This window comes from Ornithodoros turicata, chromosome 5 (genome assembly GCF_037126465.1).
Source record: "Ornithodoros turicata isolate Travis chromosome 5, ASM3712646v1, whole genome shotgun sequence".
NCBI lineage: Eukaryota > Metazoa > Arthropoda > Arachnida > Ixodida > Argasidae > Ornithodoros > Ornithodoros turicata.
Genome location: NC_088205.1, coordinates 42933596 through 42959656, shown reverse-complemented (window position 1 = coordinate 42959656; position 26061 = coordinate 42933596). Strand labels below are relative to the sequence as shown.

General features: G+C 46.2%; 1 protein-coding gene across 1 annotated transcript in view; it reads left to right on the top strand.

Moving 5' to 3' along the window:
* Positions 1-25795, top strand: part of LOC135395785 (uncharacterized) — a 34125-nt gene extending 8330 nt beyond the window's left edge. The window contains exon 14 of the mRNA XM_064626878.1: positions 25635-25795. Within this exon, the coding sequence (XP_064482948.1) occupies positions 25635-25745 (111 nt within the window). The 3' untranslated portion in view covers positions 25746-25795. The remainder of the gene's footprint in view (positions 1-25634) is intronic.
* Positions 25796-26061: the final 266 nt, after the last annotated feature.

Sequence of the window (26061 nt, the reverse complement as noted above, 5' to 3'; positions counted from 1 at the left end):
TTGCACAAACTTTGGACCACTACGTGGTGAACGCGGAGGCATGTCGCGTGTGAAAATGATGAAAAAGGAGTAGCGGGAGCCATTTGTACACTCAGGAAACAGAAAGTCCCGGTTTGACTTGAACGCCCCTCGTATCATGGTGCCAAAGGCATATTCGAGACGGCATATGCTATTGCCCTTCCCTTTTTGACCTTTCCTTTTTACCTGCCTCTTTTTTTTTCGCAATAAACATATTCCCCCCCCCCCCCCTCTGGGATTGTAACAGAGGCGACCGCAAAATCCGGAAAAGACCGCAGCAGAGCCCTTTAGAACGGGCGAAATCTCTTTAATCATGGTTCCAAACAGATATTATCAACGGCTTATGATGCTCTTCTACTGGGATTGCAACAGAAGCGCGAAATTCGGATACGGCGGCAGCAAGGCCTTTTAAAACGGGCGACACTCCCTGTATTATGGAGCGAAAGAAAGTAAGTTATCAGTGGCCTGTGCAGTGCTATTCTGCTGGAGTTACACAGGCGATCGCAAAATGCGGAAAACGTGGCAGCTGAGCCCTCTTAAACGAGCAAAACCGCTTGTATCATGCTGCCAAAGACTTATTATCAACAACGTATACTATGCCATTCTACCGAGATCATAACACAGGCGACCGCAAATATCGGAAAAGGATGCAGCATACCCCTTCAAAACGGGCGAGACCCCCTGTATCATGCTGCCAATGACATATCATCAATGGCTGGTGCTATGCCCTTCTACTGGGATTGTAACAGAGGCTCCGCAAAATACGGAAAATGTGGGAGCACAGCCCTTTAAAACGGTCGACACCCCTTGTATCACAGTTCCAAAGTCATATACGTATTCGCAGCGGTTTATGCTATTGCCATTCTACTGGAATTATAACGGACGCGGCCGTAAACTCCATAAAAGGTTCCAGCAGAGCCCTTTAAAACAGACAAAAAACCCTTTAATCATGGTGGCAGACATTTTACACGCATATAAAGACGCGACGGCTTATGTTGTGCCCCTCTCCTGTGATTGCATCGGAAACCACCACAAAATTTGGAAAAGGCGGCAGCAGGGCACTTTACAATGACTCAAATGACTTGTATCATGGTGCCAAAAAGATACTATGAACGGCTTGTACTGGGATTGTAACAGAGGCTACCGCAACGTTCGGCAGCAGATCGATCCCTTTAAAATGTTCGAAGCCCCTTCAATCGTGCACCACCCTGCACCCTGAGAGGTCGCGTTTTACATAATCGCTTCCAAAATGGCACTCGAAATGGACAGTTTTATCAAGTTGTATAGTTTAATATAAAAGCGATATAAGATACAAAACGGTATCATTTGTATATTACTCACCCAACATGAAGTTGTCTATTCTGTCAGCCCTTTCGAGTTCTGGAAAAAACGACCGTTCGCCTTTCGAACTCCTTCAGACCGGCCGTACAGTCTCAGCGCTTGCGTATTACGATAATACTGGGACTTAGTCCGTCGAGCGCCTAGGAGGGGAACCCTGTCTGAGTCGCAACTTTGAAGGCCCTGGGTGCATCAGGATTAACACTCACACATCGTGCCGTGGTTGGTATGTGGCCTGGAGGACGTACTGAACAAAAATAGGCGATGACATTTCCAGAATTTGACTGTCTTTGTCGAAAAATCGTAGTCTAAACATGGGCGCTGTGCAAAAATCGACGGAAGCCCGATAGGCGCAATGCATTAAAATTCAGGGTGCACTAGGTTTATATTCTGCTAGCGCCTTTCGTGTCCCCAGGGGTTCTTTACATGGTGTTCACGAAATGACCACACGAATTCGTCATAACTCCAAATGTAAAGCTTTGAAAACTCGGTTAAGACCAAGCAGACCCCCAAGTGTCATGTGTAGCGGACGACAAAGCCGCACGCACATGCGTGTGACATCATAACCCAAGCTTACCCTGCTTTAGAGCAGAGTCGAGAAGAGTTGTGAAGAGTTGTTACAAGGGTTAACTCTCGCTATCTTTGGCCTGCTTAGAATGTCTCCGAGTTGCCAGAGTTGAATAAGAAACCGCTCACATGGATTGCCTGTTCTGGTTTCGGCTGATTTGCATGACGAAATTTGACAATCTACATCTCAGAGTACGTTCGCTTCTCAGGGTGTTTAATAAGCACGACGGATTTGAATGACGACTGGCTCCAATTCTGCTATTTCGCATTTCCCAGAAAACATCTAATTAATAAGTTACTTAATCAATTTTAGGTAATTAGTCGTCTAGTATTTGCATACGCAGTCCTACAGGATGTTCGCTTTGTCGTTTGTCCCACCTGCGAAATTGGCATCTATGTTGCTCTGCTAGATTTTAATAAAAAATTCTGTAACTAATACTTAAAAAAAAAACGTTGTATGTAATGTTGTGCCTGGAATAGTCTATGTGTGACATGACCAGAAAAAACGAGTAGGCCTCTGATGATGTAACATTTGTTGTGAGTGTTATGGCACGTTAGATAGAATAATTATTTCCCGCTTGATTCCGTTCCTGGGATTTCGAATGACAAATTGTGGTGAAACGATACCTCAGGTAGAATAATTATCGTTCACTTTCATTCCGTCCGTCTGACTTCCGTTAATAAAATCGTATTGATAGCTTCGAGAAACGTTGGTTAGATATCACTTGCTTTGATTGTATTCCTCTTGTTTCAGTTGAAAATTTGTGTTGAGCGCAGTAAACAATTATGATATGTCAACTAGAATAATTATTGTTTGCTATGATTTGTTCTTCTGATTTCGATTGAAATTTGTTACGAGTGTTATGACACACCATGTACAATAATTATCGCTCGCAATGATTAGTATGGCTTGTTCCAGACGAGTTGGTTGAATTCAATTCCAGTAGGATAATAAAATATTTTCGAGTGTACAACCGCGTTCTTTGCATGTCGGCGCGCAGGTTCGGGCGGGAAGCTAACGTGTAGATTAAGTAATTAGGTCGCAGGTGTACGTCGCGGGGGGTGATCTAGATCGTGCACCTGTTGCGCCCGCTATTCTCATTGCCAGCTAATGTCATAAGTTGCATTCTTCTTGTCGGCTTACATCGTTTTGCATTTGTGCACTAGTGACATCTTCCTTGTGTGACGGCGATGCTTCTCATTGCAATTTTGTGAATCAAAAATGAGTTCTTCAAGGTTCCTTTTACGTTCAAAGGTTGATAAATGTAGAAACTTTGTCAAGTGCAGTCAACACAAATAATAAAACGCAGACCACTCCACGAAAGCGTTTACGTCAATAAACAGTAGTTTCGGTGCTTTTATATTTTTATCACTTGTTCAAAGGCTTCTCTAGGCCCAAATGTAAAGTAGGCTTCACCTCCTTCACTTGCACGCTAGCCGAAGCCCACATGTTCAGATTCCGAACCAAGGCCCTTTGCAGTGAAAGCGCCTTGTCCGAACAATGCTTCGCGAACAAGTTCATTTCCAAAGCAATCATACGAATGCTTTTGTGTGTGTGTGCATGTGAAATGATCTATGAAATAAACAAGTTCAAAATTGGAAGCGTATGAAAATATTTACATTGGCTGCAAAAGACTATTGCTCTGATCCATATGCTCTATCGGAAAATTGAGATAGACGCGCCTATAGGCTGGAGTTTTGAGATATGCGTGTAGACACAAGTAACTTTGCGGAGCGACATATCTAACGGAGCGTTCTGCAAGAAAGCGTTATTGAATTCTGAAAAATCGGTAGACCCGTGAGTATTGTGTTTTTAAAACCGAAGCGAAGACGAAGCGAATAGCTGCAATATCGAACGGTTTGCACGCATAGCTGGAGTGGGAAAACAGTGCAAACTTACAGGAAACGTAAGCAGAGAACAGATATATTTTAATCTGCAGCGGCATGCAAGCGTCAAATCTCTGTCAGCATACATTCAGAAGGTGGCGCATTCCAGGACGAAGCATTCGAGGACGAAACAGAGTTGTGCGCCACCTCATTTTGACTTAGGAAAGTGCGCTTAAACAGTGTCTCTGGCGGTTTCGCTGTAGATTAATTGTATATTCTTGTGTGGCTTTTTGCGTGACAACTATTCGAATATATACGGCATGGAAGAGATATTCGATTCGATGCGCTATTCGACTACCGAAACTCGTATCCGGTTCGGAATTCGAATCGAACATACAAGTGTGCGCTTCGATATGCGAAAAATTCCAATATGAGTGGGTATGAGTATATGGGAGTGGGGGGGGGGGGGGGTAACTATGTCAGCAATAATCACAGTTCGTTTTCTTTTCTGACAGATTGACTTCCAAATGTCAATCACTCGCTCGAATTTACGTTTGCGGAACCGCTGACTGTGCGCAAACTGTCCCCCCTCATTACACAACAATATTGAAAAACACATTTAAAGGAACTGCAAAATGAACGGCAAACCAGTGGAAACTATGGTTTTCCGAAAGCTTGTAACTTGGGCGCTTCAGATACGTAATAGTTACGCTGTATATTGTTCATTTTTTCAGCAATCGAATTTCAAAGAATGCTGCGCAAAACAAGCTAGTGGAGTCCAGAAGCTCCACAACCCTGAGGCAACTCGCGCGCCATCTATTGTGAGCGCAAGCAACTACACGATACATGAGACGAGATAGCGCGTTTCTCGCCACAGGAGCAAGCATTTCATTGCGAAGGTGCATGGTTTGTGTATTCCGGAACACAAGAACGCAAACCACACATTCGTTTATAGGCTTCGAGCGCTAACCAGAGGGCGCGGCGAAAATTTGACACACGCGCCACTTGTGCAGAAAACCGGTATAACTGAACTGAGCGCTGGCGGCTGTCGTGTGTTGCGTAATGGAGAACGCAGCAGCTAGCATCAAACTCAGATGCGACTTCCTCAAGAAGCAGGGTTTTTCTTTTCTTTTTTTTTACGTACTACTGTAGACCAAGGAAGGCTTTATGAGTCCGGACACTTTTCTCAAGTGGAAGATATTTTCGAACAACCGATAGGGGACAGTGCGGTGCTATTAACATGCCTTTTCGCAACTAGTCTTCCCGTTTCAGCTTCATGCATATCTCAGACGTGATTTTGTGGTTTTCGACATTGTCCGAAGTATGTCGAAAAACACTCCTCGTTTTTTTTTTTTTTTAATTCGGCATATTCCGAAAACGCGGACCGCTATGCAAACGCGAGTATGGTCATATACGCTTGCATTTATGACAACAAGAGATAGATTTTCCTTGCTTGTCTCTCTTGTACTGATGATAAACGGCAGTGTTCAGTTAGTATTTTACTTTTCCTAGCTGGTCGTTTCCATCATCCACAAAATAGGCTTTACTTCGCGTGCAATCAATCCCAAAATTCGCGGTCACCCCCCCCCCCCCCCCCCCCCCCCGCGCCGGCGCACTCCATCACTATACTCAACCGCCCTCAGGTGGGCAAAAGCAATCCACAGACCGACCGCTGTGGCGTCGCTCATGATCTCAGTTGTCTCGCGACGTAAACACCCAATTATTAATTATTATACTATACTCAACCGCTATGCGGGAAGCGGCCTTACAGGATGTGAATTCAATGGGAGACAGCGTTTATGCCAATTAACAGCAAAACAGAATAAAAATTTCAAGATGTCATCGTCTAATAGAGAAGAACACCATGTAAAGAACTCCTGGAGACATGAAAGGCGCCAGCAGAATATAAGCCCAGTGCACCCTGGCCGAATGAACTTTAATGCATTGCGCCTATGAGGATTCCGTCGATTTTTGCACATCGCTCATGTCTAGACTACGATTTTTCGACAAAGGCAGTCAAATTCTGAAAATGTCATCGCCTATTTTCGTTCAGTACGTCCTCCAGGCCACATACCAACCACGGCACGATGTGTGAGTGTTAATCCTAATGCACCCAGGGCCTTCAAAGTTGCGATTCAGACAGGGTTCCCCTCCTAGGCGCCCACTACTATCGTAATACGCATGCGCTCAGACTGTACGGCCGGTTTGAAGGAGTTCGAAATGAGAACGGTCATTTTTTCCAGAACTCAAAGGGGCTGACAGAACAGACAACTTTATTTTGAGTGAGTAACATACGAATGATACCGTTTTGTATTTTACATCGCTTTTATATTAAACTATACAACTTGATAAAACTGTCCATTTCGACTGCCGTTTTGGAAGTGATTTTGTCAAACGCGACCTTTCAGGGTGCAACAGGAGAACAAGATACGGAGTTCAAACCCCGTGATCTTACTTTCGCATACACATACTACAAAATCAGCTTAGGACATCGTTAATATTATTTTTATATCAAATGATATTAAGCCCCGAAGTTGACAAAATTGGCCATTTGGCCATTTCGAGTGCCATTTTGGAAGCGATTATGTAAAACGCGACCTCTCAGGGTGCAGGGTGGTGCACGATTAAAGGGGCTTCGAACATTTTAAAGGGATCGATCTGCTGCCGAACGTTGCGGTAGCCTCTGTTACAATCCCAGTACAAGCCGTTCATAGTATCTTTTTGGCACCATGATACAAGTCATTTGAGTCATTGTAAAGTGCCCTGCTGCCGCCTTTTCCAAATTTTGTGGTGGTTTCCGATGCAATCACAGGAGAGGGGCACAACATAAGCCGTCGCGTCTTTATATGCGTGTAAAATGTCTGCCACCATGATTAAAGGGTTTTTTGTCTGTTTTAAAGGGCTCTGCTGGAACCTTTTATGGAGTTTACGGCCGCGTCCGTTATAATTCCAGTTATAAAACTGACCATTTCGAATGCCGTTTTGGAAGTGATTTTGTCAAACGCGACCTTTCAGGGTGCAACAGGAGAACAAGATACGGGGTTCAAACCCCGTGATCTTACTTTCACATATACCTATTACATAGTCAGCTTAGGATATCTTTATTATCATCGTTATATCAAATGATATTAAGCCCCAAAGTTGACGAAATTGGCCACTTGGCCATTTCGAGTGCCGGTTTGGAAGCGATTTTGTCAAACGCGACCTCTCAGGGTGCAACAGGGGAACAAGATACGGGGTTCAAACCCCGTGATCTTACTTTCACATATACATACTACAAAATCAGCTTAGGACATCTTTAATATTATTTTTATATCAAATGATATTAAGCCCCGAAATTGACTAAATTGGCCATTTGGCCATTTCGAGTGCCGGTTTGGAAGCGATTTTGTCAAACGCGACCTCTCGGGGTGCAACAGGGGAACAAGATACGGGGTTCAAACCCCGTGATCTTACTTTCACATATACATACTACAAAATCAGCTGATGACATCTTTAATATTATTTTTATATCAAATGATATTAAGCCCCGAAGTTGACGAAATTCGCCGCTTGGCCATTTCGAGTGCCGGTTTGGAAGCTATTTTGTCAAACGCGACCTCTCAGGGTGCAACAGGGGAACAAGATACGGGGTTGAAACCCCGTGATCTTAGTTTCACATATACATACTACAAAATCAGCTTAGGACATCTTTAATATTATTGTTATATCCAATGATATTAAGACCCGAGAGGTGATGAAATTGGCCATTTCGCCATTTCGAGTGCCGGTTTGGAAGCGATTTTGTCAAGCGCGACCTCTCAGGGTGCAACAGGGGAACAAGATACGGGGTTTCAACCCCATGATCTTACTTTCGCATATACATACTAGAAAATCAGCTTAGGACGCTTTTTGCTTAATGAGTGTCGTTTTGGAAGCAGTTTCTTCAAACGCGACCTCTCCATGTACGCCCTGGCACCAGGATTATAGGGGCTTCGCACGTTTTAAAGGGTTCGATCTGCTGCCGAACGTTGCGGTAGCCTCTGTTACAATCCCAGTACAAGCCGTTCATAGTATCTTTTTGGCATCATGATGCATATCATTTGAGTCATTGTAAAGGGCCCTGCTGCCGCCCGTTCGCAAATTTTGCTGTGGTTTTCGATGCAATCACGGGAGAGGGGCGTAACATAAGCCGTCGCGTCTTTATATGTGTGAAAAATGTCTGCCACCATGATTAAAGGGGTTTTTTGTACGTTTTAAAGGGCTCTGCTGTAGCCTTTTATGGAGTTTGCGGCCGCATCCGTTAGAATTCCCGTAGAATGGCAATAGCATAAGCCGTTGCGTATACTTATATGACATTGGAACTATGATACAAGGGGTATCGACCGTTTTAAAGGGCTCTGCTGCCGCATTTTCCGTATTTTGCGGTAGTCTCTGTTACAATCCCAGTAGAAGGGCATAGCACAAGCCATTGATGACATGTCATCGGCAGCATGATACAAGGGGTCTCGCCCGTTCTGAAGGGCTATGCTGCATCCTTTTCCGATATTTGCGGCCGCCTGTGTTATGATCTCGGTAGAATGACATAGTATAAGCTGTTGATAATATGTCTTTGGCAGCATGACACAAGGGGTTTTGCTCCTTTAAGAGGGCTCTGCTGCCACGTTTGCCGAATTTGGCGATCGCCTGTGTTATAACTCCAGCACAATAGCATTGCACTAGCCACTGATAACTTTCTTTCTTTCGCTCCATGACACAGGGAGTATCGCCCGTTTTATAAGGCCTTGCTGCCGACGTATCCAAATTTTACGGTCCCCTCTTGCGCAATTCCGGTAGAAAGGCATAGCATAAGCGGTCATGAATATGCCTTTGGTACCATGATACAATGGGTTTCGTACGTTTTAAAGGAACCTGCTGCTGCCTTTTCCGAATTTTGTGGTCGCTTCTGTTGCGATCCCTGTAGAAGAGCATCATAAGCCGTTGATAATATCTGTTTGGAACCATGACTAAAGAGGTGTCGCCCATTCTAAAGGGCTGTGCTGCGGTCTTTTTATGGATTTTGCGGTCGCCTCCGTTACAATGCCAGTGGGAAGGGCAATAGCGTAGGCGTTTCGAATATGCCTTTGGCACCATGATACAAAGGGTTTTGCCCGTTTTAGAGGGCTCTGCCGGCGCCTTTTCCAAATTTTGCGGTCACCACTGTTAAAATCCCAGTACAATGGCCTAGTATGAGTCGTTGATAATGGCTTCGCTATGCAGAATACACCAGTGACTCTTTGTGGTATATTCCTCGGTTGCCCCTGCCATCATCGGGGTTGCAGAAAGGTTACTTTTTACTTTTCTCAAAGAAGTTGGCAAGCGATGAAATATTTCAGAAGGATACTGTGGGTCATTTCTTGCAGGTCGACGTGTAAGCGAATCATGGACTTCTTTATGCGTGCTGCACTTCGAGAAAAATTGGTTGATTACCATGAACAGTGAAATTCAAACGGCTTCGTAACGTATATGTATTTTCATCTATGATGTCTTTTCCACAGACTTTAGCACCAGTGCTCGTTGGTGTCTGTTGCCGTGTAAACGTTCGGACTGCCGGCGATTTGCCGTGCAAGTTCACTTTTGTGCCCAGTAGCTTGGCAAGTTTTTTTCCTTGCCATATCATCGCGGCTCTCTCATGCTGAATTCAAACGGAAGGTATCAGCTTTTAGTCCGTTGCGCAACTCGTATCAGCACCGAAGAGCAACGATAATTTCGTCTTTGTCATTGTTGTTGCGGCTGGCACTATCATCATTGCGCATAGAAGCCAAGATGCGGTACACGACGTGATAAGATGTGTGCGTGATTTCGAGTGGAGCGAACCATAGGGTGGTATATCTATATGGATACATATCTATGGGTAGATGCACTGGTGGCCAAGCTGTATCGGGAAATCTCATGAATTACAGGGGAGTGGTTGGAAAAATTCAGGGGGAGTGTACACCTCTCTGGGGGGTGGGGGTAATGACCCTGGAAAGGGCCGCAATTATAGCAAAGTACCTTAGCGTAAACAGCTGAGCGGTATCGTTATTAGGAATTCGTATATACAATTCGTCAATGAAAAATTTCACTTGACACACCAACAGAAACAAATGAGCTTGAAAGGCGTGCAAGTTCTTCGTACATAGTTCTTCACGAACGATTATCCCAACGTTCAGGAGCACTGAAATTGTGGGTTTACACACTGTATTGTTAGTTTTGCTTGCATTTTCAACGTGAAAAATTAAAAAAAATCAGGGAAAGAGAAATAATTAAAATTTTTCACACAATGACCCTCGTACATAACTACTCCATCTATTTTTTTTATTTTTTTTTTCTCTGCGCCTCTCAGTGCTCCGTATATAGTTTTTCGCGCATGATATCCGGAGAGGCTGCTGCTATGCTGGAAGCCCATAAACTTAGTGTAATAATTAAGATGACGTCATGCACTTGTCTCCACTATTACTTCTCAGTTACCATATTACTTACAGTGTAGTTTATCAAAATGCACGTTCAGACCAGATCGCTATAACTACTCGTTGAGGTTCATGAGTCACAAGGACTGCTTGAATGTGAATTTACTTCCTAACGTCGACAGGAGCAGCACTAGATCGAGCAAGGGTAAAAACAATGTCTGAAAACCTGGTTTCATTCCAAATTCTTTATTATTGGTGTGTGCGTGTGTGTGTGGGGGGGGGGGGGGGGCATTTATTCTATTTAGTGGTTAAGAGCCCTCGGGACACAGAATAGCTGACTGTAAGCCATACACATGCGGCCCGCGTGTGTGAGAGCCCTGATTGCCCTGATCTAAGCATTGCTTCATCTTAAGCGAGAAATAAATACTGTACTCGCGGGCGCGTAGCACTTGTTTAGCGTTATCTCTGTAGGAGCTATGCGTTATCTCTGCAGGAGCATCTCCAAGTCTGGTATTTAGTTCTGCTCCAAAATCTCTGTTCCAAAGAAGTCGTGTTTGATCAAATTATTGCCACTCGCAGACGCCACCACTCGCATCGCCACAGCACTCGCAGACGCCAAATTGTCCATATCTTCCATTTCATTTACTAATAACTCTGGATATAAACGTGATATCGAAGATGCCATCACTTAATTACGTATTCTGTATATTCATGCTTAATAGCTATGAGTCCGTGGCCCATACCTGTTTCCCTTGCTAGAGCCTGCGAAGTAGCGTTTGGTTAAATCATTCATTTTCAAGCGACCAAAGAACAAACAGAAGACAAGATCACACACAAGTGGCTCTGTTGTTGTTTCGTGTTTGTTCTTTGGTCGCTTGTAGATTCACACCAACCAGCCCAATCTATATACTTCAGACATTGTGCCAAATCGTCGCCCAAGTAGCACTCACTGGCGTCAAGTTTCCTCTATTTTAGCTCGTAATAACTCTTGATACCAATTTGATACTGACGGTATCATCATAAAATAACGTAGTCTGTGTGTCGTCTGCGGACCGTAGCTGCTCTGCTTGCTGCACTCTTAGAACTCGCATTTAGTCAATTTTTCGTCCAGAAGGCTATCACAGACGCCAACCTGCCAATTTGATCCGGCAATCTCCCGATATCTAGAAAGTCTCATGCTCGTTCCCACAGTTATACATCACTTCTTATTCTTTATCTTACACGAATGCTCCCGGGCGTGTTATCGGTGTTGTTATCAGGTCGGAGCGCGAAAAGGGAATTGTTCGTTTCAGATATATCCTCCTCTCCCTGCCCAGATCTGTTCCCCCTCACGTACTCACGCACCACCCTGTAAACTTAGCTTCCTTGCGTAGTCCTCTGCTATCAGGTCAAGTCGGGTTTCAGAGGGGGTGTCCCTGAATGCTGCTCTTGTTAAATCGACACCCCCAATTGGACATCCGGTCAGTCCCGACGAAACATAGCTGCAGAAAAAAATCCGATTTTTAATAAACCATATAAATGTCTATAAACACACCCTGATTTCGCTTGAAAGTAAATGCCGAAAACCACAGACCCATGAAGGAACACTGCAAGTGTAAAGCGAGAGCGGCCGGCAAATGTAAACACGGTGCTGCACTGGCGATATTCCTCAATCGGCACGAATTTGCGTCTGTCAGCGATTTGCCACAGTGGCGGGATAAATCCCAATTTCGGAAGCAGGGGAAGACTAAGAGGAGCCTTATTGTTTTCAACACCAGTTATTTTCTACTACGATGAAACTGGTGTGCAAACATCATGCACAGCAGATGACATGTGTACAGAAGTTTTACCTCGATGCTTTTGATACAACGTAGTAAAATAAATGATATGCAGATTGCAGAAATGAAGACGTTCACATTTACTGTAAAACAGGTCGCAGGTATCACATGAGTAGAATTTGCAGGCTAGATCATACTTCGTTGTCGCGCCAAATGATGTGTATCCAGCGTTGCCTGCGGCTGCGCTTGTACAGCAGGGCAGGGAAACGATAAAACCTCATACTTCCCTTGGTCCTCGGAGCTGCCGAGACGCAGTAATATGAGCAATGCGGGTTTCGGGTACGCGAAACGTACTGGTAATTGCGAAAGTCGAAAAAAATCAAGAGCAGCTGCATACGGCAGGAAGTAGAGAGCAAATTCGCCTTCAATGCCGTTTCGCACCTCCTCGCGGCTTGGGTGGCTTGGGATGCTGTCGTCACCCCTCGAAACACTAGCGCATGGAGCCTATATCACTTGGATGCGAGGGTTTGATACAGTGAGCAGACGACACAGAGACTCGTAGACAGACAAAAGCCAACAGATGGCGCAGATCACCTCGAAGGCATGGAACTCGGACGTTACAGTCGTTAACAGTTTAAAGGAGTACACGGGGTCATGGAAATTATTTTCAGTTTAAGACATCTGATGAAAGTATATACGTTCGTTTGCCGAACAACACAAACGGTTTTGATGTAATTCAGTTTTTTGTTGTTGTAGTTTTTTTTTTCTTTTTTGTTTTTTTAGAGAAAAAAAAACGTACAGAAACACAGCCGCGCTCGTTCACTCTCGACTCGCCCCCCGGGGTGTAATGAGAATGAGAAGGACGACCTATGACGTCATAACGTCTGCGCGGTGAGTCAAGGTCAGCGCTTGTCCTTTTCGTTTTGTGTGAGGGAGCTTTCTTCTTTTGTAGTCGTTAAACCTGTTCTCTCGCGGGGAATTAAGAATAGACTTCTACCGAAGACGTAATGATGACGTGGTAGACATATCTAAACCGAAACATCGTGGGTGGAGAATACCGCCGTTTCACAAAGCCGTATTCCAAGGTATATCTAAACTGGTAGCGAAAACAAGTGAAAATACCAAATCAGACCCATCGGCAAAGGTACCAGAATGAGGCGCGAGCGATCCTGGGTTTTGGTAGCAGAGGTACGATGGTAAACAGAAAAACTTTACAACATGGACATGGCTTGTGTGCGTACTAATAGGTTATTCATAATTTCAATGTAGAAAAACTTTCTGTTGCCCCACTCGTGCACATATACGAAATCATCTACCACCCGAGTACATTTCAGTGTCCTGCTCCCTTTGCGCATGTGTTACAGTGGGCTTGCTTATGCGTGCATCTCTATATCCATGCCGTGTGTCCGTGCACTGTAATACGGAGTTCGTACACTTTTCTTTAACGGGAAGCGGCGTTCACATCTCGGAGCTGTAGATCAAGATTTACAAGTGTGAACAGATGAATACAATGCATCCCCTGTTGCTGCCACCGCGAAAAAAAAATTGTTCGTGGGACGAGCGGCCATAATAGCGCGAGTGTTAACAGGAATCAGCTGTGCACGAACGATGCCATGTTTTCTTGCAATGTACCGATAATGGCCACTCATTGAATAAATGCAAACGTCTAATCACTACGTGTACGTATAGCTCTAGGTGAGAAATAGACCTTATAGGTACTGTAAAGCACCTATGACCTATGACACCTATACAAGCATGATATGCCGGTGATGTGACTAGAGACTTTGTTGCGTCTAAATACCATATGCGGAACAATACGACCGACAATGCGCTCTAAATATTTTTAATTTGCCATGAAAAATGCGGCGTAGTGGAGCGGTGCGATGCCTGGTGTCAAACAACCCCCTGTATTGCGGGCAACACTGAAAATTGGTGTTACACACTATTACATCGGAACTTCGTTATTTTAGTAACCGTATTATTAGTTTCCCTGTTTACCTATGCATTCTGAAACCCCTGTTAACAGTGTTTTTCGCGAAGTAGCCCAGCGCTGGCCGCTGTTCGATGGAGGCTCTCCCTACTTCTCTACTGCGCCTGCGCGCTCCTTCTCTTCGCGGCCTCTTTGGAACGAACAAACTCTCTCTGTGAACCTCTGTGAACATGCAAGTCCCGACGCTGTCTGGCTTCTTGAACGTCTGACAATTTTTTTTTCAACGGCTCTGCATTTCATTTCATTTCGCTTATCCGTTTATCCTCAGATGTGGATCGTTGTGTGAATTGCAGGGACGGATTTTATGGTGGATTGTGGTGGATTGTTATGTCGGGCCCAGTGTTATATGCCTGCAATGTGGTTGCCGCCGTATATGGCAGGAGTACGGAATCATTTCGAATACCTAGTACAGTGTTGCCCGTAATCTTTAATTGCAATTTTCTAATTAATTGCACCGTCGATTGGAATGAAACTTGCGCAGTTTTTGTCCTGGTGGCTTGGACTATCGAATAGCCACACTAAATGACATTTGATCGGTGCTGCTTTACAGTACCTTTAAGTAAACCTTCCTAATTTCTGTGTGGTCACCCCTTCGGTTTGGAGTTGTCAAAACTGTGATAACTACGTATTTCGAATTGATATGTTTAATTAAACCTGATATGATTTACGATTCTGTGTTCTCGTGTAGTGTTGTTGCCTGGGTGTGGAAAAGGACATACAACGCAAACAAGGTGCGCGAATGTAAACGTGCCATGGCTTATCATACTGCTAACGTCATCTCTGAAGTTTTTCTTTTTTTTTTTACAATCGTAGTAGTCCGCCCAACGGAGGATGGATGGCGCTGACCGTCTCTATCATGGCGTCATTCTGAAGACACAGGGGTCTATGGGAGTTACGCTACCTGTTTAGATATATCTTGCGTATTCCTTCACGAAGGTCACGGGTGGCTTTTTTGTATCGATCCTCTCCTGCGGTTTCTGTAAACGCCCACGAACATACGATGTTTCCCGCTTCCTGGCACTGGAAGTGTCAGTGTATACACTGAGGATCTTACTTCTTCTTGCGCGACAATGAAAGCCTGCACGAAGCTTTTCGCGTTTTCGACTTTTATTCTCGGGTCTCTGGAGCAAGGCTTAACTTCGACAAGAGTAAGGCTATGTCTGTTTCAGGCTTTGATGATGATTTGTGTGGAGGTCTGGCGTACTCTTCCTGCCTGAGAATTATTGGTGTTACTTTTAACCCTAACGGTGTTACCCTCGAAAACTGGGATGTGACTGGGCTTGGTGACTTCGAAGACTTCGGTTGCGGGGAGGTTTGATTTACCCCTTTGTGAGCGCGCCTATCCTCATCAAGAATGTCTTGCGCAGTAAGTTATGGTATATTGCCCGCGTGGCCTTGCCACCTCGTGTGGTGCCGCCTTCTTCTGTAGTGGAAGATCCGCTTTGGTTAGGCGTCCTATTTTACAGCAGCACCGCTCCGAAGGTGATTGGAGTCTACCACACGTTTCTACTTTCTGTAACTTACTTGCCTTGCGTGTTGTCCTGAAAACTTTCGATGACGTCCAGCACCCTGCATGACTGTTAGCTTTGTTCTGGTTGGGACACTTTCGGAGGACCCTTGTACCTAGGGGTCTCGGTAATATGTATCCCACCTCTCTCCTTCGCGTTTCTACCACGTTGTGGTAGATCTGTTTAAACGACTGAGGGACCAAGCGCCAAATGTCGCGAACGAGACCACTGCTGTGTCGCGAACTCAACGTTGTTGAAGAACGTAGTAATAATTTTTCCCAGTTGGGTTTGACTAGGAGATATGTGTTACACTGTAACCCCAGGGTTCAGCAACAAGAGAGCAGGCAAGTCGAAGCTGACGGTAAAGGCCGCCGAGGTTTAATGATAAGAGAATGTGAACACGAGACATGCAGTGGTATGCGCTAGAAGCGCGTGAACACAGAACCGAAACTGAAAGTAGACGACATATTGTCCATCTTTAACACTCCCCCTCGAGATGTTGTCTACACGCCTTTTCGAAGGCCCAGGGAGTCGCATAGTCTACGAGTCCTCTCCCCGTTTAAAGCCTTCGTCAGAATATCTGCTGTATTCTCCGATGTCCTGACATACTGCAACTGTATTTTCCCTTCTTCGACCTTTTCCCGAAGAAAGAAATGCCGCAGCTCGATGTGTTTGTTCCGCTCAGACGTTACCTGATTGGTCGCTACTGCGATGGCGCCTTGATTGTCAACGTGTAGTAGATGCGGTTCCTGGATGAATTCAAGTGCACCGAGCTCCTGAGCAAAATGTTCAAGCCACAACACCTGTTTGGCCGCTTCGCACATCGCCAGATACTCGGCATCCACAGTGGATAGTGCAGTTCATTTTTGCTTCCTGCTGCTCCAGGAGATCGCCGCGCCCGCAAAAATGAATGTGTAGCCACTAAAAGAGCGCCTATCAACCTTATTGCTCACCCAATCTGAGTCACTGAAGGCCTGCACGACTTTCCCTGTCTTCGTGTACGTCAAGGCATACTTCTTTGTCTGCTTGACGTGCCGTAGGACGTGCTTTACTCCATTCCAGTGCTCTGTTGTAGGGTGTTCGTTAAATTGACTTAAGTAGGAAGCAGAAAAAGCCAGATCCGGTCTCGTGCCTCCCGCAAGGTAAAGCAAGCCACCTACTGCTTGACGGTACCTGAGAGACAAGTCTTCTGAAGGATGGGCCTCTTGAGATGCTCTCTGTAACTTCATCCCTGGATCCAGCGGTGTGGAGGCTCCCCTTGAGTCTCTCATTCCAAAGAGGTCCACAATCTCTTCGGCATACCTAGTCTGATCCAGAGTCAAGCACCCATCAGCATGACGTCGGATCCCCATAGAGAGAATATGGTGCGCTTCCCCGAGATCCTTGACCTCAAATTGAGCTCCTATGCTTCCCTTGAACGTGTTTATGTCCTCTTCACTTTTCGCAGCAATAAGGATGTCGTCCACGTAGACACCAACGATGATGCCTCTTTCGTTGTCGAAATAGACGCACGGGTCTGCCTTCGACCTCGTCAAACCATCGATCTTTAGAAATTCGTCAAGCCTCACGTTCCATTGTCTTCCGGACTGGCGCAGACCGTAGAGGCTCTTCTTTAATAGGCAGACGTCATCCCTGCTTCCCTCATGGAACAGAGCTGGTTGTTCCATGAAGATAGTTTCTTCTAGTGACCCATTGAGATAAGCAGCTGTGATGTCGATTTGATGAACCAGCCAGCTTCTCTCGACAGCCAGTGCCAGTACTATACGAAGTGACTTCAGCTTTATCACCGGCGAGAAAGTCTCCTTGAAGTCAATCCCTTCCACCTGGGAATACCCGCAAGCAACCAAGTGCCATCTCCCAAGTGCCATTTGTCTTCAAGTTGGTCAGCTCCTCCTGTATTGCCTCTCGCCATTTGTGTCCGTCTGGCGCTGAAAGCGCTTCTTCTACAGTCTTGGGGTCGGGGGGAAAATCTGTCCTTTTAACGACACAACACGAGTAGTTCCGCCTTGGCTTGGAGGCTAACCTCTCGGAACGCCTGAGTAGGGGTGTGACATCCTGCACTGGCTGTTCACGTCCAGAACTTACTGCTTCGGGGTAGTCATCCGGGGATCCACGTCGCCCCCTTTTGGCGTGCCCTCTGGTTCGTTTTCTTCGACCAGGTCGTCAAAGCTCAATGCGATATCTTGGTCACGCTCTCCCGGAACCCTTCCGTGCGTAGTTTCCAGCTTGTCGACTGGGTTGGCGTTTCGGTACGGAAAGCTGTTCTCGTCAGAAACTGCGTCGCGACTGACGAAGAACCTGTCGTTTTCCTCATCCCAGAGCTTATAACCTTTTACACCCTCTGGGTACCCGACGAAAACGCACTCCACAGCCTTAGGGTCCAGCTTTGTCTTTCGATGTTGCTTCCGAACAGCCCAGGCCTTACAGCCATATACCCTCATATGATCGATGTTAGCTTCTCTCCCGGTCCATAGCGCTTCCGGCACTTGTCCGCCAATTGAACTGGATGGACATTTGTTTCTTATGTACCAAGCTGTTGCCAAAGCGTCGCCCCAAAGCGTTTTGGTGAGTCCAGACTCTATCAGTAAACACCTCGTCATATCCAGTAGAGTCCTATTCATCCTTTCGGCTACTCCGTTCTGTTGCGGAGTACCCGGTACTGTTAGCTCTCGTCGAATGCCGTACTTTTGCAGGTACCGGACGAAATCCTTCCCGACATACTCCCCACCATTGTCGCTACGAAGTGTCTTAATGGTTGATCCATGGAAGTTCTCGGCCATGCGCTTGTACAGAATAAATTTTTCTAGTACTTCCGCCTTTTTCTTCATTGGGTATACCACTGTATACCGCATGTAGTCATCGATGAAGGTGACAAAAAAATTTGACCCTGAAAAATTTGAGGCTGTCTCCTCGCCGTGTGGGTCTGTTGACTGTTCCTCGGTACGCCGGAGCTTCCTCTTCTCCTCGACAAGGAGTCTGGCCTTCACTTCCTTCGTGGTAAGGGTGGCTTCGTCCTGCTCGAGCTTCAAGATGAGGGGTTCATAGCTTTCGGGTAGACCCAAGAGCATTGCAAGTGCCACTTCCTTGTCCGTAAAACCGTATCCTGCATTGGAGAGCTTCCTGTGCAAATCCATGAGCCTACTTAAATACGCCTTCATGGGTTCTTTCTTGATTCGAACGTTCACGAAGTCACGTAACAACTGTAAAATGTGTAGGAGTCCATATTTCGTATGCATCTCACGCAAGGTGCCCCATGCTTCTTTTGCGTTGGCACAGGCTCCAATGTCATCTAAATAACTATCTTCCACCACCAAGAAAAGAAAGGTAAGCGCTTTGTTATTGGATTTCTTCTCGTCGTTCGTCATGTCAGTGCCTGAGTATCCTGGGTCGACAGCCTCCCAGCATCCCTTCTGCACTAGTGCAGCTTTGGTCCTGATTGCCCAGGCATGGTAGTTCTCCGACGTCAGCTTGGGAATCTTAAATTCGTCTGCGGACGCCATTCCAGATCGTCAAGTGACAAATGTCTTACTGGCTGACGGCGTAACCACGGGTACTTGCCTTGCTGGTGCAGTGCTAGTCGTCGTGACGTCCTGGGCCCATAACCTGTTACACTGTAACCCCAGGGTTCAGAAACAAGAGAGCAGGCAAGTCGAAGCTGACGGTAAAGGCCGCCGAGGTTTAATGATAAGAGAATGTGAACACGAGACATGCAGTGGTATGCGCTAGAAGCGCGTGAACACAGAACCGAAACTGAAAGTAGACGACATATTGTCCATCTTTAACAAGATGTTCGTTCAGTTTGTCTTCCAGAGATGGTATGCGTGAATTTTTATGGACAGCAGCGTGGGGAGTCCTCCCTACAGAAGACCGTCTAGGACGTTGGGGTGTGACCAGCAGCTCCTTGTGTCCCAACTGCCGCTCTCTGGAAACGACCCTGCACGTTCTTGTAGAGTGCGTCGTTGCTAAGACATTTCGGTCCTTAGTTTGTCGGGTTTTCGCCTTTAGGAGCCGCATGGAGGGGCACGTCTCCGATAGGTTTTTGTTGTTAGTGGCGTCTTTTGCCCGCTTCGTGTTGTGGCGCAACAGGTGCAGGGCCGTCACCCAGAGTCGCAGCATACGTGTGATGTTACCTCTTATCTGGTCGTTACACAAGTATATCGTGGTGCACTTAGAGGCACAATTGAGGGTGCTAGGTGAAGGAGAGTTCTTGCGCCATTGGTCTACCCGTTATATTTCTATGAGGAACGGCCGCGTGGTCGTGCATATTTTGTGGTTTCTCTAGATTTATCCGATTGTGAGTGTCTTAATGTAGTTATGTCTACCTTGTAGTATCTACCTGAGTAATAAACAACATCCTGACCAGTACACACAAATGAGGTCACGTTTTTACTCGCTTTCTTGTCTTCATTCGCGTTCGCAGTCCAGCGCGGAAAGAAAAGAAGGCTTCATCCACAAGAGTTGCATCGTCTGAAAGCCAATGTCGTAATCCTGTGCGAAATGTGGTTTGTTATTACGACTTAGTTCGCGCTTGCTTTGTGGAGAAGACACGACGTGCACTCCGAGAGAAATTCGTGCCATTCAGGCAGGTGTAAGAGCCCGGTAGCCTTTAGAAAGGGGTACGGAAAAGATAGGGCTCCAGGTAGGATGAAGCAGAACAAGGCCATACAACTAATAATATTTAATGAATTACAAAAAAATCTTACAATATGAGAAGCCACATTTAAACGTGGCTTTCTTGTGACATATTGATTTTTTGATATAATAGTGCCAGTCTACCATGTTGGCAGCGCTGCTGTACGACCTGACGTCATCTGTTTGTACACAGAGACAGGTCTTTTGAAAGGGTGACCGTGGGAATGGATGATTTCATTGACCGGCGGGAGTTTCTGTATCTGCAATGCTTCTTCAGAACTCTGAACACCTGACTAGCGGACGATATTTTGAACCAGACAGCCCGTTGCGCACGGTATAGCGGCAGCGCAACTTCACAGCCTGGTACTGCTCTCCACCTGCGTTGCGCACGGTCGCTATTTGCGACGTACTTTAAATTCAATTTCTGCCATGATTATGACTTAGTGGGGTGAATTATTTCTCATTGGACATTTTACTAGCCCGCTGAACAGTTTTATAGAAAGAAAAGTATTATAGAAAGAAAGAAAGACTGCGGTCAAGCTAGTTCGACAAACCAGCCCCTCCTTTCTAGCAAGAAAACAGGGTGTTAAAAATGACTTCTGTGCTACTTTAAACCGAACTTCTCAAGAATTCCTGTTGCTCTTCAAAAAGGTATAATGGTAATTACGCCTTTGTTCACGAGCGCGGGACACTATGCTATGGCGAGACATGCGGCATGCGACCCAAACTGAAGCAAGCATGACCCGGGAGAATGTGAGCCACAGCAAGCTCTGGACAGTAGTAGTATCCGCAAAATATTCAGAGGTTCAAACGGCCGGTTTAAATTGACTCCCTCAGTACCGGATATAGGTCACATTCGGTTGAAGTGTGTCAAATTCGCGAGTATTAGCCTTGGCACATGCAGCTGTTCCAGTACACAAAACTGGCACACGCACATTGACGTTGCCGCACATCAGAATACGATCTAGAAAGCAACTAGAAACGTAAAGTGAAAGTGCGTCGACGGTGCGAAGAAATACATAAACATGGTCACTGGAACTAACGCCTTCGTCCATACAATTTGGTGCGTTGTCTTCGTAATGTGTAAGTGAGGATTCTTATATACTACCACTCCTCCAATAAGTACATATAATGGTTAGATGCAATGATCCACTCTTTAAACTAAATTTTGATCGTTTGAGAGTTTTCGAGAAACCAAAATTACACTCATTGGCTAAACATTGAGGTATTAGTTTAAGTATGGTTGCAAGGTTAAGTGAGTGCGAGGTTTTCAAAAACACGTAAAAGCATAAATCAGACGACATAGAAGAGAAGCGAAGGCTTCGCTCTTTCCGCCTTAGTATAATTACTGGTCGGATGCCGTCTTCATATCTGATCACATATGACTTGACAATAACAGTAAGATGATGACAATGATTTTCCGCACATAAGATTAGATTCACTCTAAAACTGATGCGTGGAAACTATTGCAATACCTGAGTAACTTTGTTACGGTTACATTTGACAGTCACTTTAACGAAAAGCGGTAACTAGTTACAGTTATAAGTTACTTTTGTTGAAGAGTTTGTGTGTTTCGCATTGTGAACTCGTAAGGTTCTCATACGAAAGCGCCTTATTTGTCTCGTAGTAATGCTTTCAAAATGTAGCGAAAGGATTAGCGCTACGCTATATGGCTGGCAAGAAAAACAGCACAGGATGAGAGGAGGGGAGGAGAGGAGGAGTGTCGTTGGGAGGAACCCGAGAGGTCTGCCTGCCTGATTAGGTGGCATGTTTCTCGGGAAGGGAAAGGTGGTGGAGAGGAGGAGAGGAAAGGGTGAAGTGGAAGACCGAGCGGAATCTGCTCGGGGGGAGGATAGCTGCGTCCATGGGCCGACTTCAGGGGAACTGTGCCGGCATACGCCTATTACACATCTGAGGGAAACCCAGGAAAAACCCCAGACGGCACAGCCGGCCCGCGGATTCGAACCGCGGACCTCCCAGTCTCCAAGCGCACGCGTTACCGCTGCGCCACCGGAGCTGGTAACACCACAGGATGGGCTGTTTCAAGCAAGCATTCCATTGAGTCTGAGGAAGGACACAACACAGAAAGAACACGGAACGGAGTGGACGACACGGGACTCAAACCAGCAATGAGAGTTTTATTATGAAGGTACAAAAATGAAAAGTAGAAAGTAGGTCCCCCAGGAGGGCAGGGTGAGCGACAGAGACTAAGTCAGGTTAAGGAGGCTGTAGAGGACAAAGCCAAAAGCTTATCCGCGGGCACGAGCCTCGCGTCCGTGATCTCGTCCGTTCTGAGCTGGTCCACTGGTGCTGTCGACCACGTCGTTGCATCGACCCTTCCTCAAAGTGGTGACCCGTACGTCCCAATGTCGCAGCCAGCAGACGTGCACACCGACGACTTATGACACGGACCCGACGCTCCCCCAGCCGCTGGCCCTGATGGCTCGCACCTGCCTGATGGCTCGTCCAGCGTCGCAGTGATCGCCTGCTTTTTGGCCGAACAACCCTCATTTGTGGTTCACTCAAGCCGAGTCCGAATTCGTGCTCAAGGGCATCCGTGCCGAGTCTTCCAAGTACCATCTGACCATCCCCGCTCTTTGCGAGCGGGACATCACTGAAGTAGCCGACATCGTTCGAATTCGCCCGCGGCCGCGCCGTATCAAAATCTGAAGAAAGAGCTCCTAGCTCGCTTCCAGTCTTCAGCAGGCACGTTTCGGTCTTTCCAGTAACAAAAAGAAAAACGAGCGCCAGAAGGCTCTCTAATTTACATAACCTATATAACAGCCCGATTGCGTCGGTTCTTCATGCGCTAGAGCCCATTTCCACACCACACCTGCTCTGAAGCGATGCAGAACTATTAACACGAGCGCCAAGGTCAACCCTCATCCCTGTCCCTTACGGATGCCATCCAAGCGCCACCGAGCCCCCGACTCCAAATACAACGCTCAACGGCAAGCCCTTCCACACACCCTCCCACACATCCGATATAACAGCCCGAACGCGACGTGCTTTTATTCTGGAGCCAACTTTACACCACAGTGACCACACCTGCGATGCAATACTGAGCGTCAAGGCCAACCCTCCTCCCTTGATCCTTACAGGGACGGTTTCGTACCCCCTGCCCCTCTCATAAAGCGTACCATTCGATTTTCCTTTGTTGAAAATTGAATTCTGCAAATTTACACGACAAAGCACGTCAGTGTTATTAAATAACCGAATTAAATTCATAAAGATTGCAGAGCATGCCGCGATCTGCGTTGGCAACAATAAGAACGGCTACATCGCCCTCCGCTAAAGTCCGTGATAGGATACAGAAATCTTCTGCTTTTGAGCGCGCTAGTGCTGTGCTGTCTGTGGTTTTTCCTGGGTTTTCCTCAGACACTTTCAGACATATGTCGGCACAGTTCCTTTAGAAGTCGGCCCAGTACGCACATACCTCCAGGCCGTCAGTCGTGACGTTGCCCACCTCTGTCAGAGCGACAACGGCGAGCCCTTTCACCAGCAGCAGCACCAGCTAGTGCACCGGCGTGAGCAGAAGACTTTCAAAAGTGACTGGAGACCGCTGCAACTCTCGTACATTTTCTTTCAGTTCTTAGGCGGAAAACGCGCATTCTAAAGAGTGGACAAGTTAGAAGTCGCAGGACATCCCGACCCACAATCACAAATCTGAAGTCGCCTACCATCGGCGTGCGGTCGCATTACACCTCCGACCAAAAATACAGGGTGTACACCGTAACTATAGAAGTAATTTTTTGAAAAATTGAAAAATCACTTTTTCCCGGTTTTAACCAACGGCAATGTACTCTACGCCTAAAGGCCCACCTTAAGAGGGCTCAGCAAGCCTCTGTGACGATGCATTAATTAACTCTCGTTAGTTAACTTTGCAATTGTCAACGATAGAAGATTGACCCAATGAGAGCATCAGATCCCTTGGGGTCACTCGTAACGCTACCGTTTTCAGAACAAAAATTGAGGCAGTTATAGCGCGAGGAAAGCGCCTGGAAATTACGTGATCTGGTTGTCATTTTTCGACGGTCAAGTAGATGCGCTCCCGTTTCCATTTCCTGTGTATCTGGGGGTGGGAAATAGCTGTCGCACCAATCTGTCCCCCCTGCGATAGTGTTTTCCTTTGTTCAGAATAATTAGCGTTTGTCTGCCATTTTTTTAACACCTGCCACCGTCGCCGGTCGTTGTATTTTCTATTGCTTCGCTTTGTTTCCCACGACGGAAAATGAGCGCGGCGTTTCAAAAAAGAAAACAAAAAGCCACTCAGCCAAAAAGCTTTGGAAATGAAGTGGCATTCACTTCCAAACAGAAAACAGGCATAATACGTTGGTGTCTGCGCAAGCTTCTGCACATTCGAGAGCCCTTTTCGATTGTGAGTCGAAATGAAGGGTGAGATGTCTAAGCTTAATTTGATTGCGTGCACAAACAACATTAAAATGAGGAATTGCTTGGCGTATTAAGTCATCATGGAGACAACGCCTGTTTTTCGTACTGATTTGGTTTGGGAAATTGAGTTGATCCATGGAAAGTCGATTTTGTGCAGTGCTACATCGCCCCGCGTTTCTCTCTCTTGCAATACTTGATCCATACAGCATCCCATCACGGAGCTGATTCGGACAATCCGTGAAACAGCCACGACAGGACCTCCTGCTGATATACGGCTACGGATTATTCCTCCATAAATATCCTAGGGAAGTCCTGTGGACGTCCATTTCCGTATATGGCCATTGGGATCTATTTCAGACGTCCGTGGGAGATGGTGTTCTGTCTGAGTACCGGACGAAACTCGTTATCTCCGGATATTCCAACATCCAGCTATACACGTACATCGGATATCCTTAGGACTGTCATGTGTTGTTGGAGCCTAACAACGCCGAATATCCTCTAGATGTACGAATAATGTCCTAACAGATTCGTACGTCCGGTGGATATCACTCAGGTATCCATTGGACGTGCGAATCCGTTAGGACATTATTCGTACGTCCAGAGGATATTCGGTGTTGTTGGGGTAGATGATCACGTATGTCCGTTTCTGGTTATCCTGAGGATATCATCTCGACGCTTTATTTTCTTTATTCACGTTGGATATCAGAGGGATATTCATCAGACAGACGAATCCGGCCACGGACGTTAGGACATTAATCGTACATCCAGTGGATATTCGGTGTTGTTAGGGTTGTCTCGCTTCTGATCTGCATGGAAGCCAGGATGAAATCGTCGCGTCCAACACAGCCCAGCGCTGTCGACGATTTCCACAAAACTCCAACGAGAATCCGACAGATTGTTGTTGATTTCACTGGCACAATATGGCGCAAGAGCCAGTAAATGCCGATTACCTTGTACAGGGTATGCAAAACGACCTGGGGGCCGACATTGGCGGCGTGCGGATCCCCTCCAGCACTTACCATCCGCCTACTCAACGTTTTCGACAAGGTCTCCCGACGCCAATTCCTCATAGACACCGGGGCCGAGGCACACTTTACGATATAATAAAACGCGCGAATCACATGGGCAAAGTCACTCGAAACATCGTTCGAAACAACGTGCGAGGTACAGTTAGTGTTATTCTTGTTTCTTCTCGCAGCCTGCGTGCATAAGTCAACGGAGCACGACATGTCGTCCCATTGTAAAAAGTATGAAGAGGAAAGCCAGTGTGTGTGCGACCCTGTTTGCGGTAAACCACCACCAGACATAGCGGAATGCAAGAAACCGTGCCACCATGGCTGTGCTTGCGAGACTGGATACGTAAGGTACGTAAATTTAGAAGAGCATAAAGACTTACTTCATTTAATGTGGCAAAAGTGGTTCATTTCAGAGCACTTGTTGGTACGAATCAACTGCATACTCAATCATAAAGAAACTTTTGCCACATACTACCATGTCTACACCCAGTGGCGTAGCCAAACGGGATTTCGTGCTTTAAAACCCGCCTCAACGGAATTGTATCATTTGTAGTACATTGGGAAAGAGACAAACAGGGCTGAAATCCTCTCCCCAATGGAAATTTCCCG